A 15,802-nucleotide genomic window follows, 5' to 3' on the forward strand; every position below is an offset into this window, starting at 1 on the left:
AAAGCAAAAAATATCTCATAGAAAAGTAAATGCGAAGAGCGCAACACATAGATAGGGTCAACAAGATCAAGAGAAACATGGAAAACGGTAAAAAATTAAAGAACAAACATAAAAAAAGCGAGTATACTAGATTTAATAGAAGGAACATCTAGGATCGAATAATACTCTCAACTTCTGACTGAAAGAAGACCATTACAACATATAAAGTGAACTACGATGAAGACGATAAAATAAGAGTACAGGAAGTCGAAGATGCAATACGAACTCCTAAAATATTCCTTTTTACCTAAATCCTAAATTTTCCCCCCTGCGAGGGGGTATTAGGGGAAAGCCAAGGTGGTAAACTTTTTTGCATCATTTTTGGGGTCCAAAAATTAATGCTCTCTGCCAAATTTAGCTTGTTCGTATGATTTATTAGGTGTCAACTCTCTGACGAATGAACTACTAGACAACATCGCTAATAATCACGGATTTAAAATTTTAAAAACAGGTTTAGCACCCTACCACAGAATAATAAACAATCAGAATGCCCACTCTGCTTGAAAAAATAAGTACGCGCATCTCTTGCACAGACGGAATCAGCCATGTTTTAGTCGGAAACAACGCTGTTCAGTGACATTTTATCTTGTGTGCATAGAAAAATTAACCAGGTTTAATTTATTTACGACAACTATAGACATAGTATACACAATTTTATTCGTACTTTTAGTTGAAGAATAGATTAAATTATTTCAAATGTAGTAAATTATTAATCTCTAAAAATTTAAATTACAGTTCTGTTGTAGCTGTCACAAAATCACGGAACCTACTAAGAAATGCATTTAACCTTACAACTATTGACAATTGGAAAAATGCTATCGAGCATATAAAAAAATGGAAGAAAAATATCTCATTTCTCCATACAATAAAAAAAAAACGGGGTGTGGCAGTCCAGTGGGACTGCCGGTAGAAGTTATACTTCTATACACGCGTTCACCGTTAAAAATTTATATAGTAGTCAATCTGCACAATCATTACATATGTAATGCTATAGGTAAGAGAGAGCATAAAGAGAAAAATAATTAGTTATATAGGTATATGGTGCATCGTTTGCTGTATATAAACATTTGACCTGTAATAGGAGTATAGTAAATGAAGGATTGTATCAATATTTTAATGAAGATATATATTTTTATTTTTATATATGTATAAAAGGAGTTGAATGCAAAAAAAATTACACATACTCTGCAGTAAAATTCATTGTTTATTTTGTTATTAATATAAAAATTACAATACAATAAATACACTGCAACATAATTCAATATAATAATACAATAAATTAAAATGTAATATTCATAGCGGAAAATGTAACCAAAAAGTTCTTAAACGTTTTATGATAAATGGAGTCTTAATAATTTTTTTTATTTTCTTGAAGTATTATCACAGAATAATAGCGCAATTGTTATTTATTCTGTGCCGAAGCCGACTCTGATCCATAGACATAATAATAATTGTCTATGCTCTGATCACCGTATCTGTTAAGGTGGTATCTATGAACTATTTACGGAGTTGCCAGAGTTTTGCGTTTTTTAGATTATCTTAAACGAATATCTGCTATACACAAGAGATAGAGTAGAGACAGAGTCATCGACAAAAAAAAAAGAAGAATCAAGTTAGGTCACAGTTTAACCACAGTTTTCTTTTTATACTATGGTTAGGTTATCTAAGAAGCAGGAAGTACCGCTAACCTTTCATTGTTTTCATTTTTGATTTTGAATGAGTAGCCCTATTCTAGTTTGGGTCGTATTTATAGCTCACATGTTTAGTATTAAAGTGGTAATTTAAATTCGTAACAAATATGACTACGAAGGATATATCTGACTTTTTAGTAACAACAGCACAATCTGATCAACAATTTTCTGCGTGTTTATGGGACTATAACACGCAAAATGTGCGAAAGTACTATAAAAACGGTGGCACTGTTGCCCCTAATTGCTTTGAAGTAATAGGAAAAGATTACTTTTTATCTTCTCAGTTGGGTAAACCATTGTTACATTTATGGTTGTTAAACAGTCAAGATGTAGTGAAAGATATAAGGTATGTAACTAGAGAAATGTGTAGGGAATTTTAAAAATAGTTTTTTGTAATTGGCAAAATACTTGAAATTAACAATTCCATTTTTAATGTAAAAATTGGAAATCATTTGTTAACAAGTAATGTTTTAATTAACAGCCATGTATCAATAAATAAATGCTTTATTTATGGACTTCTCTATAGATATAAAAATGTGATAAAATTATAATTATTACAATTACAAAGATATCACAGTGTTAGAGGCGAGGGGTAGCAGCTTATGTATGATTACATACTATAATTTTGATTTAAATTGATTATGTGTAGGACTAACCCAATCTGTATGATATACTTTATTAGATGCATTACAAATTATGGGGATAACAAATGTTGGTCATATAGAGTTTGATAGGAAGCACATATCGACTATGTACATGCATACCTAGTGTTCTATCTTACATTTTTTCCGTTTCTTGTGGCATTGGAACCTTACCACTAAAATACATAATTGAAAAATTGCTTTAAATATCACAAAATTTATTGTGTATCATATACTATGTGATTTTGGAACATTCATAAGGTAAGAATTAACTACATTCCTATTATGAACATTTCGTATTAAAAACAAACGATTAAATTAGCAGGTAGTACATTTTGTTTTAAGTTTAACTGGTCCATAATACATACAAAGTAATAGAAATAGTATAGTAGAGATAGATAGTAGAGATGTATTCGCTGAATTATCAGATAGTACCCTTATGCTTTAAATTGTAGCGATACATACTTCCCACAACGTAAGATAATACTGTATGTATCTATCTGTTTTATTTAATCACTAAATAAATGTAAGAATAAACCAACGAATATAGCTATATTTGTTGGTTAAACATGGACAGTTATTGCATATTTTTTATTACATTAATAGTAAAATCAATAGTAATTTACTATATTGTTTCAGAATACCGAACATGTAAGTATAGAGGGAAATATTTGAACATGAAAGCTTTGGATGAATTTAAAAAATAAACAAGTAATCTAATATGATAGTGTATTTATTAATGATATAGCTTTTTATTGTTTGTTAACTACAGTGCAAAATGTCTCTTAATTTATAAGTAATAAAATCAATAAAGTAACAGTTTAATACTTCTTGTCTAATTACCAACGCTGGAAAAGACAACAAAACTATCAGATAATCTTCTTATATTGGCCATAGTATGGGGTAATTTGGTACATCTTTAGGATATTCATTTGAACAATACCAACAATCAAAAACTGATATATAAATTTTGACCAAATAATATGTGAGAAAAAGGAGCGCAGGACACTTCTTTAGAAATAATAACATTGCAAGTGAATAATGAAGCTTCATTGGTAGAACAGCAGGAGACCAACAGTTTCAATATAAGCGAAAGAAGAAATGAATTTGATTGCTCAGATAATCAATTATTTTCTGAAATTATTTTCAGATCATCACAGACTTTAGTATTAAACTTACATCCCCAGTCATGAACAATGACATTATGATATAGACTACATCTCAGTGCTCGATGAAGACAAAGATTCAGAATCTGAGAGTGAAAATGATCCGGGTAATTATAATATGAATGAAGGCCATATAAGAACAAGAAAAGCTAAACCTAGTCAATGGAAGTGCAATATTAATAAACAACTAAGGATGGAAGGAAAACCATACATAAGATTTAGAAAGAGTGGGAAAACAATGGTCCAAGATACACCAAGGGAAGAATGGAAAATTGTGTAAAATAAAGCACTTACTGCTTGCCTAATGTAACATTGCAGCCAGAAAAGAAAGAGAAGAATCCATCCAAGTAACTATTTTAAAGAAATTTCTAAACATACTTCCAAAAATGCTGTCTCACTATAGTAGAAAGAATACAAGCAAATTGGCTTGTCGATACAAGCAAAAACTAAACTGGCATGTCACAATTTTACAGTTTATAATTTGGCATCCAAGTATGCCATATGCTATTGGTTTTCTTAAGATCAGAACAATTCATTCACTAGTTGTATCAACATTCACTTTGGGAAAAAGGAGCATTTTGGAGTTCCGCTGCAGTTTGTTACATCTGTTCTACCATCCTGTTTAAAGATATTAAAATTTAGTAGAATTTTTTAACAATGTGCACAGGAGAGAGATAATTGGACAGAAATAGTCAAACTAAATACATGATGCCACTACATCCTTACGAAGGAGAAAAGATAAGGGAGGAGGAGGAATGCAGGATATTACATGTTTCCTAGATGGTAGAGTTGCAGTGTAGATAAATTCTTGCTCAGGTTTTAGTATTAACAACTACTTATGTAGCCAGGACAGACAACTTTATATGCCCTCTGAAGGAATGTGGCAGCTGAGTCAAATTAGAAATAGAAAAATTTCTGGTGTCTGTAAGCTAATACCACAGCCACTGAGCCACACTAATTATGATTAAGAATACTTTGATTTTTTTAAATGCCTGATTTTAATTATAACAAAAAATTACTACATCTATTTTTTATACAGTGATACCTTTTAAATGGAATAATACATAAGAGCGTATTAAAATTTATACACAAGGGTCATTTATATCTCGATATATACCAAGCTACCAGTGACTAACTAAATACAAATTAAAGGTACAGTGAAACTTGGATAATTCGAATCTCAGGGGACTGTTAAAAAAATTTGAATTATCCAAAAATTCAAATTAAAAATGTATTCACAAAAAACAAAGATGCTTACAAAAACATCTGCAAATGATAAAAATCAACAGTAGTTGACAATTTTTATCGCTTGTAGATGTTTTCGTTTCTATTCTTGCCCGAATTTTGTCAACCGAAAAAAAAATGGCCAACAAAATTTGGCCAAGAATACCAATTAACTAAAACATTTGCAAGCTATAAAAATTGGTCAATTATTATCGATTTTTTTTTTGGAATAAGAGCAGCAGTCTACTGAAAGCAGCTCTTCTGTTAAAGTGTCGTCTGCGTTCTCCTCCTTTTTTATGAAACGAACTTTTTTGAAACAGTGTTTGATCGTTTCGGGTGTTACTTTACCCCAAGCTTTCTTACACGTTGGAGATACTTGTAGAATGTCTAACTTTATTTTAAGGGAGTCGCAATCTTCCGTGAATATGTTTTCAACCAAAAAACGCCTGTAAAAATGTTTAAGATTTTTTATGACACCCTGGTCCATAGGCTGGAGAACTGAAGTCATTTTAGCAGGAAAAAAAATAATTTTTACATTTTCCATTGGTGGGATAATGTTGTGTGCCGTACAGTTGTTAATAAACAAAATAACTTTTCTTTTTTCTTTTATGAACTTTTTGTCTAATTTTTTCAGCCATTTATCAAAAAGATACTAGTCATCCAACCTCTTACGCTGCTCGCATATTCCACTGGTTTTGACTGGACGTTCTTAAAACAACGCGGATTAGCCGACTTGCCAATCATCAGTAGAGGCAGTCTTTCTGATCCGTCCATGTTTGTACCAATTAGGAAGGCGACTCTTTCTCTACTTAGTTTTTCTCCGTGACATTTTTCGTTTTTAAATGCCAGTGTTTTGTCAGAAGTGCATTTAAAAAAAATACTTGTCTCGTCAATATTAAAGATATCTCTTTCATTTATATACTTAATCATCTCCTCCAATTTTTTTTCCATTTGTTTTCTTCTTACTGATTAACGCCCCCATTTCTCCACAAATGGATTTTAACGAAATGTTGTTGCGTTCTTTGAAGCCGTCGAGCCACCCTGTACCCGCCTTAAAATTGTTTTTGCCCATTTCACTAGCAAATTGTTCAGCTAAGGGGACCACTCACGGGAATCTTCTTATCGCTGGCTTGTTTGAACCATTTTAAAACACAAGTGTCTAAATTTGGATTTTCTGGCTCCCTTAATCTTTTTCGGTCTTTACCACACTCACTTTCACTATTGAGATTTTTTTCTTTATTCTTCAAGTAGGTGGATAATGTGTTAGGAGGAATTTCAAAGTCTTTGTCAATCTCAGATTTTTTCTTCGTCCCCTTTTCTACTTTTTTAACTGCCGCTATTTTTCCGATAACGTCAAAGTTTTGACTGAATGGGCGTGCCGGGTGAGGGAGAATTTAGGTGCCAGGTAGGGGTACAATGTACAATGGCCTTAATGCCTTAAAACAAGTGGCACGTTAGGACACGTTTTCTAATGTTAAACCGTTTATTGTCGCCATTGCGGAGCACCTGTAGATGCTAAGCTACTGCTGGAGCACAGTTTGGGGAACGCTGGTCTAGTTGTACAATTCTCGTGTTGTCTGCAAGAGATTGAATCCACATTTTTCTATTCCTTAAAATTTCAAATTCTGTTTATCTTTTATTATAACATATTTTACATTAATACAAGGATATTTACTGCAATTCGCTTCATCTGTATGTTTTGTAAAATAATAGTTGTTTTTAGACTTGTTCTACCAGAACCAGCAAATTGTTTAGCCGTTTCTCCATGCAATAATTTTCTAGCAGCAGGAATTAATTGCAAACTTTACATATGGCACCTTTCATCAGGAAATCTTTTATCTATACAACAAAAGAACTATCAACCAATTACTTGCCTTAAGTTTTCAAGTGATGGAGTATTTTTAGTAATAGGAGGTCAAGACGGAATGCTGATTGTATACTGTATAGGTGATTTGGTAACACTTTCGAATAATTTCATGCAACAATCTGATATTGGAAAAGCTGAACCACTCTACATAAAAAGAGATAATTCTATGGCGATTAAAGATATACATATTGGTAAGTAAATAAATAAAATTAATTTTATTATTAATTGATTATGATATAATATTTTTTATTAAACATTTTTAAAAAAATTAAATAAAATTATTTACATATGACTAATTTTTACAATCTCAGTTGAAAAAGTGTAAAATCAGCATTTTCGATACCTTTGTTAATGTGTGAGGCCTCTATGTCTGCTAGACATAGATCTCAGGCGACAGACGCGTTTTGGAGACTACCAAAGGCCTCCAAAAATATATGATACCCATTCACTAGACCTATCGTAGGAGACCGGAATAAGGTTGAGTTTGTCTTGATACCAGGGCATCGAAGGCTATGAAAAAGCAGAATAACTTGCTAAAACAGAATTGAACGAACCAAACGGACCAGCTTGCCTTGGAGCACCAAATGCTGCAATCTGAAGGGGTTTAGAGGACTGGGTCCGAGAAAGTCATGACAACTCTGATGTTGGGAGAGAATCTCAAAATAAACACATGGGAAAAGCTTAATTAGTGGACCATGTACAAAAAGAACAGAGGAAATGCTTCATATGGGCAGGACTAAACTGAGAATGGTAATAGGACTGTTGACCGAGCACGCATTAGTAAGAGAATTCCTGAATAAAGTAGGCATTTACAGGGGAGAACTTGACTTCGTATCCAGTGGCATCTCATACAGAAGGTACAGCTTGAACTGGTTCATTACGATTTTGTAACTCCTACCCCAAACGTCCTCATCCAACTTGTCACACAGTTCTCTCCAGTGCCTCTTCTTTTCGGCTCGGATCTTCCTGTTCAGTTCATTCTTTCGCGCATTGTATACTATATCAATTCTGCTAGCTTCGGTTACTTCTCCTCTACCTCTTGCCCTCGTAGCCTGTTTTCCGATGGCAATGCATTCCTTCCTCTTATTGACGATCTCTTTGCACCACCAATAAAGCATTTTTCTTTTTTCATCTACCCCGTTTATGCAATTTCTCATAGTTTCTCGTATTATTGACTCAAGTCCTTCTGCTGATGGCGGTTGGAATCTTCTCTTCTCTATTAACCATCTAGAATACTCATCAAACGCTAGCCAATTTTATTCTATCTCCACCTCTGCTTCCTGTTTGGTTCGTTGGTAATCCCAACTCCGACGATCGAAAAGCCAATGTAGCGATGTTCTGTGTCATCTGGCAACACGGTCCAGTCTCTAATTTTTCTTGCCGTATTCTGTGTGGCACAGGTGACATCGATATATGAATGCGAATTTCCCCTCACGAACGTTGGTTCCCGACCATTATTTAAGACAACTAACTCCAGAGTTCCTATCCATTCCATAAGCATTTGTCCACGAGCGTCCGTTCTGGAAGAACCCCACTCCGCCGCTTTGGCGTTGAAGTTCCCCAGCACTACACACTTTCTTCCCAGTAATCTTACCTCATTCATAATCTCATCCAGTCTACTTTCATAATTCACCGCTGCACAATTCGGTAAAATGTAGCAGCATAGCACATTTACTCCCTCCACACCTATCGTCACAAATTCTTCATGCGTATCAATACCATATACTCTCAGTCTTCTATTAAGTATCCGCACTTCTACCACACCCGACGTATCCACGAACCATTCCCTACTGCGCGCTAACGTGGGGTTTGGCTCCGCCGCTATCAGGATGTCAATTTCTTTTTTGATTGTGGAGACCACAGCGAGGTCGTGAGCTAGCCTAGCCGTCCCAACATTTGTTTGCAGCACTATTAACACACGTTTTCTTTCACGCTTATTACCCGTTTTGTCGCTCAGTCAGTAACCTCCTACCCTTCTTCCACCTTCACCTCTTGCTCTTCTAATAATTCCCTGAATTTGGGACACCAAGTGGATGTAGATAAATGACCTTCCTCGTTACAATTGAAGCACTTTACTGTTTTACTTTGACACTGGGATTGCACATGGCCCTCCATCCCACACTTCCAGCACCCCCTTTTGCTTCTCCCTCGCAGTATCTTGCTATGTGGTCATGTGTTTGGCATCTATAGCATCATGTCACCTTCACCATCTCCTTTACCGTAACGTGTACCATCCCGATATTTATTCTTTCTGCCACTAAAAGTCTTCTGGCTATGTCCTCATCCACCTCCACGTAACAAATTCTACTTTCTCCCCTGTTTGACCTTATTTTTCCAGCTACTTCACATGCTTCCTCCCTACCAGCAAATTTCTCCACCGATTCGACAATGTATTTTTCTGTGGTTAGGCCATCCATGTCCGCCAACATCAAACCCTTCTTTACTCTTCCACCTTTTGTCACTATTCTTGTTGCGCATCCTTGTCTTGATGCTACTAAATTCTTGACTTGCTCTGCCATTTTCCTACCTCCATCTAATTCCAGGACCACACCTTGTCTGGTTTGTCTAACCTTGTTTATGACGACATCCTCTCTTTCTCCTAGCTCTTCCCTTAACTCTTTTACAAGTTCAGCATAGGGCTTGTCCTTCGGTTTTGTGATGATTAGCATCCCTTTCTTTTCTGTGGCTACTATTTGCCTTTCCTTAAACGTTTTGCCGTTACCTTCTTTCCTCTTGCTGCCCACTCTAGCACTTTTCTTGATTTTCCACTCCTAGTGCTGCTGGTGCTGCTATCCCTATCTTTTCTCTACCCATTCTTTCCATACGGTCGAATAGCTTCCTGGCTGCTGCCAGAAATTTAACAGCCATTGGTTCTTCTTCTCTGCTTTGTTTCAACTTGTGGACAAATTTTTTTGTTGTCCTCTCTCTCCCATTTTCCTCTACTATACATGGTATTTGAGACATAGTACCAATTCCTCCATTTTCATCTTCCACGTATAATCCGAGGAGGTCTAGGTACCTTGCACTAAAATCCCTCTTCACGCTTCCTTCTGTTACCAAGATTGCCACATCGTCCGGTGCTTCCAAAATTCCTTTTTCGCAGATGGTTACCTTATAAACCTCATCTGGCCATTCTTGATCTAATACTTCACTTATTTCCTCGGTGCTTTCTGCCATCTCCATTTTCTTATGTAGTTCGTCAATCCTTTTTCTTTGTAGTTCTGGGTCCTCTTCACAATTTACTTCTACCTGTGTCTCTAGGCACTGTGTAGTTGTTGCTACAGTTATTTTTGTTCGCGTCCCTATTGTTGTTATACCTTTCTTCTTATACCTTTCCTTTTCTCAATATCCTCTGTAGCACTATACTGTAACGAAATAGACCATCTCCGATGCATGGTATGTGTCACAATTCGTAGGATAAATCTAGAAAACTCGAAGATTTGGCATTTCAACAGCGCACGTCTTCGATGCGCTTTCGATGAGACGAATTAGAGGTGGGCTACTCCAGAATGTTCTAGTACATAATTACTTTTATATATATATATATATATATATATATATATATATATATATATATATATATATATAAGCATACCTTCTATGAGTTAAGTTTAGTGGATAAGATATTACCGAACTGTAAACTTATAAATAAATATATTTACATAAATTCGAACCGCTCGTTTTATTTAAAAACGTTACAGTTGGTGTCCGGTGTGAGGATAATTGATTTATTTAAAAAATAAATTCAGCAGTGACTTTTGAAAAAGACTTTTGAACTTTTGAAAAGTATTGTTCGTCGGGAACATCCGCGTAGTTCGGTAGTGATGTTTGTACGAAAGAACATTTAAAAAAAGTACGTGTGTACCTGACCAAAGATGCTGCTAGTACAACTTTCAGTAAAACAGTTGCGTGAGCAACTAGAAGAACGCGATGAAGACTCCAGCGGGTCCAAGAAGATCCTCCAAGAACGACTGAAGAATGTTCTTAACAAGAATGGAGATGACCCAGAGACATTCCAGTTTCAATCAGCAGAAGAAGCAGTTTTAATGAAGATAGAAGAAACTAGATAGATCTAGAAAAAATGATGATAAATTCGAGAACGTTTTCAAAAGATTCGATGAAACGTCTCAAATTATTAAAGAAGTAGCTAGACAAAACGACGAGAAACTCGAAAATGTTTCTAGAAGATTCGACGAGAAATTTGAAAATGTTTCTCAAATGATGGAATGAGAAATTTGAAGAAGTTTCTAAAACATTCGATAAAGTAGAAGATAAGATCAAACAGTTAGAGAGCATGATTAAAATATAAAATTAAAATTTCCCACATTTTCTTGGAAACCGGACATACCCAAAATGAAGGTGATAGTATACATAGTAATGTTGAGAGGGCTTCAAAAAAATTTTGCTATATACGTGCCAAGTCAGCGGTACCTTATTGCATGAACAGCATGTAGAAAGATTCCATACAATGTTACTGAAATTGATTAATTTTACGATTTTGTTGAATTCAGAAAACATACTTGTAACGAAATGGGCAAAAATGAAAATGGAGAAAAGGTCAAGTGACAGAAGGTACGTGTCATAATGGTTGAGCCCGATCACCCCAATGCTGTTTTTATATAATACAATTATGATGATTTGAATATTATCAGAATTATTACTGAGCGTAGGACAAGAAGAAAAACTTTGTTAATACATAATGATCTGCAAAATTTTGAATGCTGAAAGTTTACCTATTAGTACAAAAAAATTAGAGGACTTGAAATATCTATGTAAATGATTGGTCACTCCGACCGTGTACCATGACGTCTATTTGAATTTAAAGTCATAAGGGAACTTAATTTAAGAAATCACTCTTTTTATAATTTATTTTGTAATCAGTGACATATTAATAAAATATTTGTATTTTTATGAACAGATTAATTGATTTAATCATTCCTTCATTCGGCTTTACTTAAATAGCAACTGAGTGTTTTTATAAAAATGAAGAATATTGTTAGTGTAGAACTAGCATAAGTCCAGATAAGCTACTTCTGCACTAATAATTCTGATCCAGCACTAGTCTATGTCCACCTATTTTTTTATTAAAATAATAAAACAAAAAAACTAGTTTTATAGTAATGTAAAAGTTTCTAAATGAATTAAAAAGTATGCACAAAGTAAACGTTAATGTTTGAAAAACAAAATAATGGAAAACCAAACTTCTGAAAAACTTCAAATTGCTCTCATGAAAAGTTGTGATTTCGGACATAGACTAGTTCTGTTCTAAAGCAGCTTTAGTAATGTTTATTTTTAAGGATTTCTACTCTGCAGTCAATCTTTTTACCTAATTGGTTTTTTCTTTTTAGGAATTTTTGGTAGGAAATCCCGTTTTGCAACAGTCTCTGTTGATAAAACTTGCCGGATCTATACTCTGTTAGATGGTCAACTACTTCAAATTCTAACCTTTGGAGAATGCTTAAATAGCGTTATATTTGATTCATGGTTTGGTTCGTTGTTCGTTGGGATGGAAAATGGGGACATCCGTTGTTACAATCTTAAGGAACCAGTGAAAAGTTTAACTCATCACGTAGACGAAAGTACTTCTTTGTGGTTTAAGGGACACACTAATAGAGTTGTTTGTTTAGCTTTAAACTTTGACCAAACGATTTTAGCGTCCGGAAGTCTCGATTGTGTAGTTTACACTTGGGATGTCAAACGCAATCAAATACTTAAAACTTTTAAACACTCTAGTCCTATAACTAATATTCGATTTGTTGCAAATTGTGAAAACTTTTTCGCGGAGACAATAACACCTGAAAATGTGGTAAAAAGTTTAAAAAGGAATTTACATCATTCATCGGATTTCGTAGTAGCTCAGTTCCAAAAAGAAGCTATAGAAGCAGATGAAAATGATTTTAAAACACGTAAAGAAGAAGTGATGCAAAAGTTAATACTTGAAAATATGAACTTAAGAGCTGCCAATATGTTTTTATTTAACTCAATTTTGTCTATTAATAGAAATACATAAATAAGAGAGAAAAAGAAATAAATTTTCATAAAAAGGACAGCGTTAAGTTGAAAACCTTACAGAATATCCCTCAGGTAAAATGTTTAAAAGACTGTGATATATTAAACATTATCTTATACGTATTCCGTAAACATTCTTATGAAGATGTGTTGAAATCATGAATATGAAGACTCCATTTTCAGGCAAAGTGTTTAGCAAACATTGTTTAGCTTTGATAGTAACGTTGGTTCTTTTTAATTCTTTTTTTTAGCACTTAAAAATATATACACGATACAACTTTTTATCTTATAAAATTAATTAGAATATTTTTACATGCAATTTTTATTTTAAGATAAATCCAAGTGGCGTTTGGAATAACATCAATAATTGATGTTTTAAATTGGGTAATTATAGCATTTTTGCTAGGGACACAACAGTAGGGCAAGTCCAGTAAGCCTTTCATTACCGTTGATATTCCTCAAATAGGTTTTTACTCGCTTCATAGTTGAAAATGAGCGCTCAACACTGGTCATAGTGTCAGGAATAGTAATTAAAATTCTAGGAAGTCTATTGATGTGTGGAAAAAACCTTTGATCACACAACTTCAAAATTTCTATATCAGTCTTCAAAGTTCTTATTCTTTTACACCATATTAAATACTCTCCTGTCAGTTCTGCCAGAGAACATTTATCTTCAAAATATGGAGATAGCTTTGTTAACTGGTTATCTTTATCAGATGCAGAACCAGGAAGAAGAATTTGAAACACAGTCAAAAGTCATCATTGTTGATAAATCTTTCTTTTAAACTAGAAATTAGATTGTCTAAGCAATGAATGATCGTTGACACTCTAAAATATTCTTTAACATAAGTTGTTGGATGGTTATCTCTACAAGTCTGTCTCTTGTTAATCCTTGGAATTTGAAGCTCAGTACCAAAAAATCTTTAGATAACGTTGTGTTTTTATTAAATCTAATTTATTGTCTTTATTTATTATTAAAATGTTCTAACACTTAGTTTATTTAATCTTTATTTCCACTTATTCTAATTTATTACACTCTTCTACACTTATTCTAATTCACTAAAAACACAATAATTTATATTAATTTATTTTACAACTTATTCGATACAACAATTTATTTTCGACTAACTGTTCTCAGCAAAGTTCCCTCTTTAAATATAAAATGCTGTTAGTTCTGGAATTCCCTCAAAGCAGACATGAATTGGCACGAACACCATGGGGGAAAACCGGTCTCATCGTGGCTCGCAGCGGTGTTGACCTGAATTGCCTCGAATGAACGGGAACCCAAACTGATTTTTAGCGGCTCGGAGAAAATACTAGAATAGAAAAGAATTAGAAATAATATATTTACAGTTTTATGCGCCATAATATTTATCGTAACAATAATTTAGAAGCAGAAATAAAAAGTTTTTCAAATTCAATTTTGGAATTTTTTCTTAAATCTTCTAGAGTAGAGATAATATCTTTGGTACATTTAATAGCATAACGAAACATGGATAATTTGGACTAATACATATAGGTTCAAACAACTCAACAAACTAGTGTGGCGTTCAATAAACCTAGTTTCGCACAAGCTACTTAGCCTTTTCTTTTTACAATCTGGAATGTGAACTTGAATTGCCTTTTAGAGTCTTGCTAGCATGAGCATTTTTTCTGGAAAATTAATTACTTTATTGGTAATATCTAAACAATTTCTTATATTAGTCACTGACATAATAGTGGACAATGCAAGATTGAATCTGTGACTACAACGATTACAAAAGGATACAATTCGTGTCTTTTGGTTTGGTTACCTTTATACTTTCCACTCATATTAGAGGCACCATGAGATCCTTGGCCTACACAATCATTCATTCCAATTCAAGTTTCATAATACTCTAAAATAGATTGTGCGATGTTTTCGCCAGTTAACTCATGTCATACATGCGAATAATCTCGTATTTTTGGTTTATCACCAGTGAAATCAATACATCTAATACACAATGGTAATTATTTAACTGTTGATATGTCCATTGTCTCGTTGTATAAGATTGAAAAGAACTCTTGGTCTAAACTTTCCATCATCGTTTTTTTTTCAGGTTTTTGAAGAGTTACGGTTATCATCGCTTCTTAAAGGAAGCTTATTTTCATTGCAAAATATAATTGTTTCTATTATAGGTCTTGAAGGTTTTCTATTTTCTTCTCGTTCATTTGCTAATTGACTAGATATATCTTCTACTTTCTTTGTAATAACTTGAATGAAATTATCTGCTCTTAATGAGCTGTTTTGATTGTGTTTAATTGTGATTATAAACTTCTAACTAATGCTCTACAGTTTTCGTAGTTACATTTTCCTGCTTAAAAAGCTTCATTATAAAATATGAAATAAAGTTTGCAGTAGGCTCCATCTTTCTATTTAGAATATGTCAGACAAGACCATCTATCTACCCAACTTCCCTGGTATTTCAAATCTTCAGAAAAATCAAAATATTTGTTAAATCGGAAATAACATTTTGCAATTTAATATTTGGTACCTATTTATTCAGTTTTAAAACCATCAATATTTGATAATATTTCTGGAGGTGTCTGGACCCCCTGGCTACGTCACTGATACAGTATATAGTTTCGGCAGGCTTATCGAAGCTTGACACCACGTTGTTAACTATTGACTTACTTTCTTCAAATAGTAAGATCTTATTATTTTTTTAATTGTTGATTATTTACTGAATGATGTTTGTATTAAAATTATTTTTAAAAGTAGGTATACTTATAAAAATGTATTATATGTTTGTTTGTTACAATAAATCATTTTTCAATTCAATTTTTTAATAAATCTCCTCTGCTATCCTGTTCTAGGCTTGACCACAACATAAAAAAGGTGCAAACTCATCACAGGCATAAAAGATAAACTTAAATTGTGGAAAGAATACAAAACTAACTTGTTTGGCGATGATAGATTACTCCAAGAAGAATTGCAGGAGCAGACAGTATCGAATATTACAATGACAGAATTAGAACAAGCAATTCGAAATACACAGAACGGAAAAGCAGTTTTGTCTGCTGAATTAAACAAATGCATTGATGATGAAACTCTGCACATACTGATAAATCTTTTCAAAAAAATTTACATAGGTCTAATTCCCCAAAAATGGTTATTGCCCACATTTGTTGTATTACCAAAGACAG

General features: G+C 33.5%; 1 protein-coding gene across 1 annotated transcript; it reads left to right on the forward strand.

Annotated features, from left to right (window-relative positions):
* The first annotated feature begins 1,703 nt into the window (after positions 1–1,703).
* LOC140437417 (WD repeat-containing protein 18) lies at positions 1,704–15,437 on the forward strand. The gene is made up of 3 exons (XM_072526939.1): positions 1,704–2,076; positions 6,485–6,819; positions 11,977–15,437. Exons 1-3 carry the CDS (start codon positions 1,838–1,840, stop codon positions 12,636–12,638), a joined length of 1,236 nt encoding a protein of 411 aa, XP_072383040.1. The 5' UTR covers positions 1,704–1,837; the 3' UTR covers positions 12,639–15,437.
* Positions 15,438–15,802: the final 365 nt, after the last annotated feature.

The sequence above is a fragment of the Diabrotica undecimpunctata genome, chromosome 3 (assembly GCF_040954645.1).
Source record: "Diabrotica undecimpunctata isolate CICGRU chromosome 3, icDiaUnde3, whole genome shotgun sequence".
Taxonomy (NCBI): domain Eukaryota; kingdom Metazoa; phylum Arthropoda; class Insecta; order Coleoptera; family Chrysomelidae; genus Diabrotica; species Diabrotica undecimpunctata.

Coding starts and splice junctions, on each gene's coding strand:
- LOC140437417 (XM_072526939.1), top strand. CDS start 1,838: ATGACTACGAAGGATATATCTGACTTTTTAGTAACAACAGCACAATCT. Junction 2,077..6,484: donor GATGTAGTGAAAGATATAAG/GTATGTAACTAG, acceptor AGTTGTTTTTAG/ACTTGTTCTACCAGAACCAG. Junction 6,820..11,976: donor GATTAAAGATATACATATTG/GTAAGTAAATAA, acceptor TTTTCTTTTTAG/GAATTTTTGGTAGGAAATCC.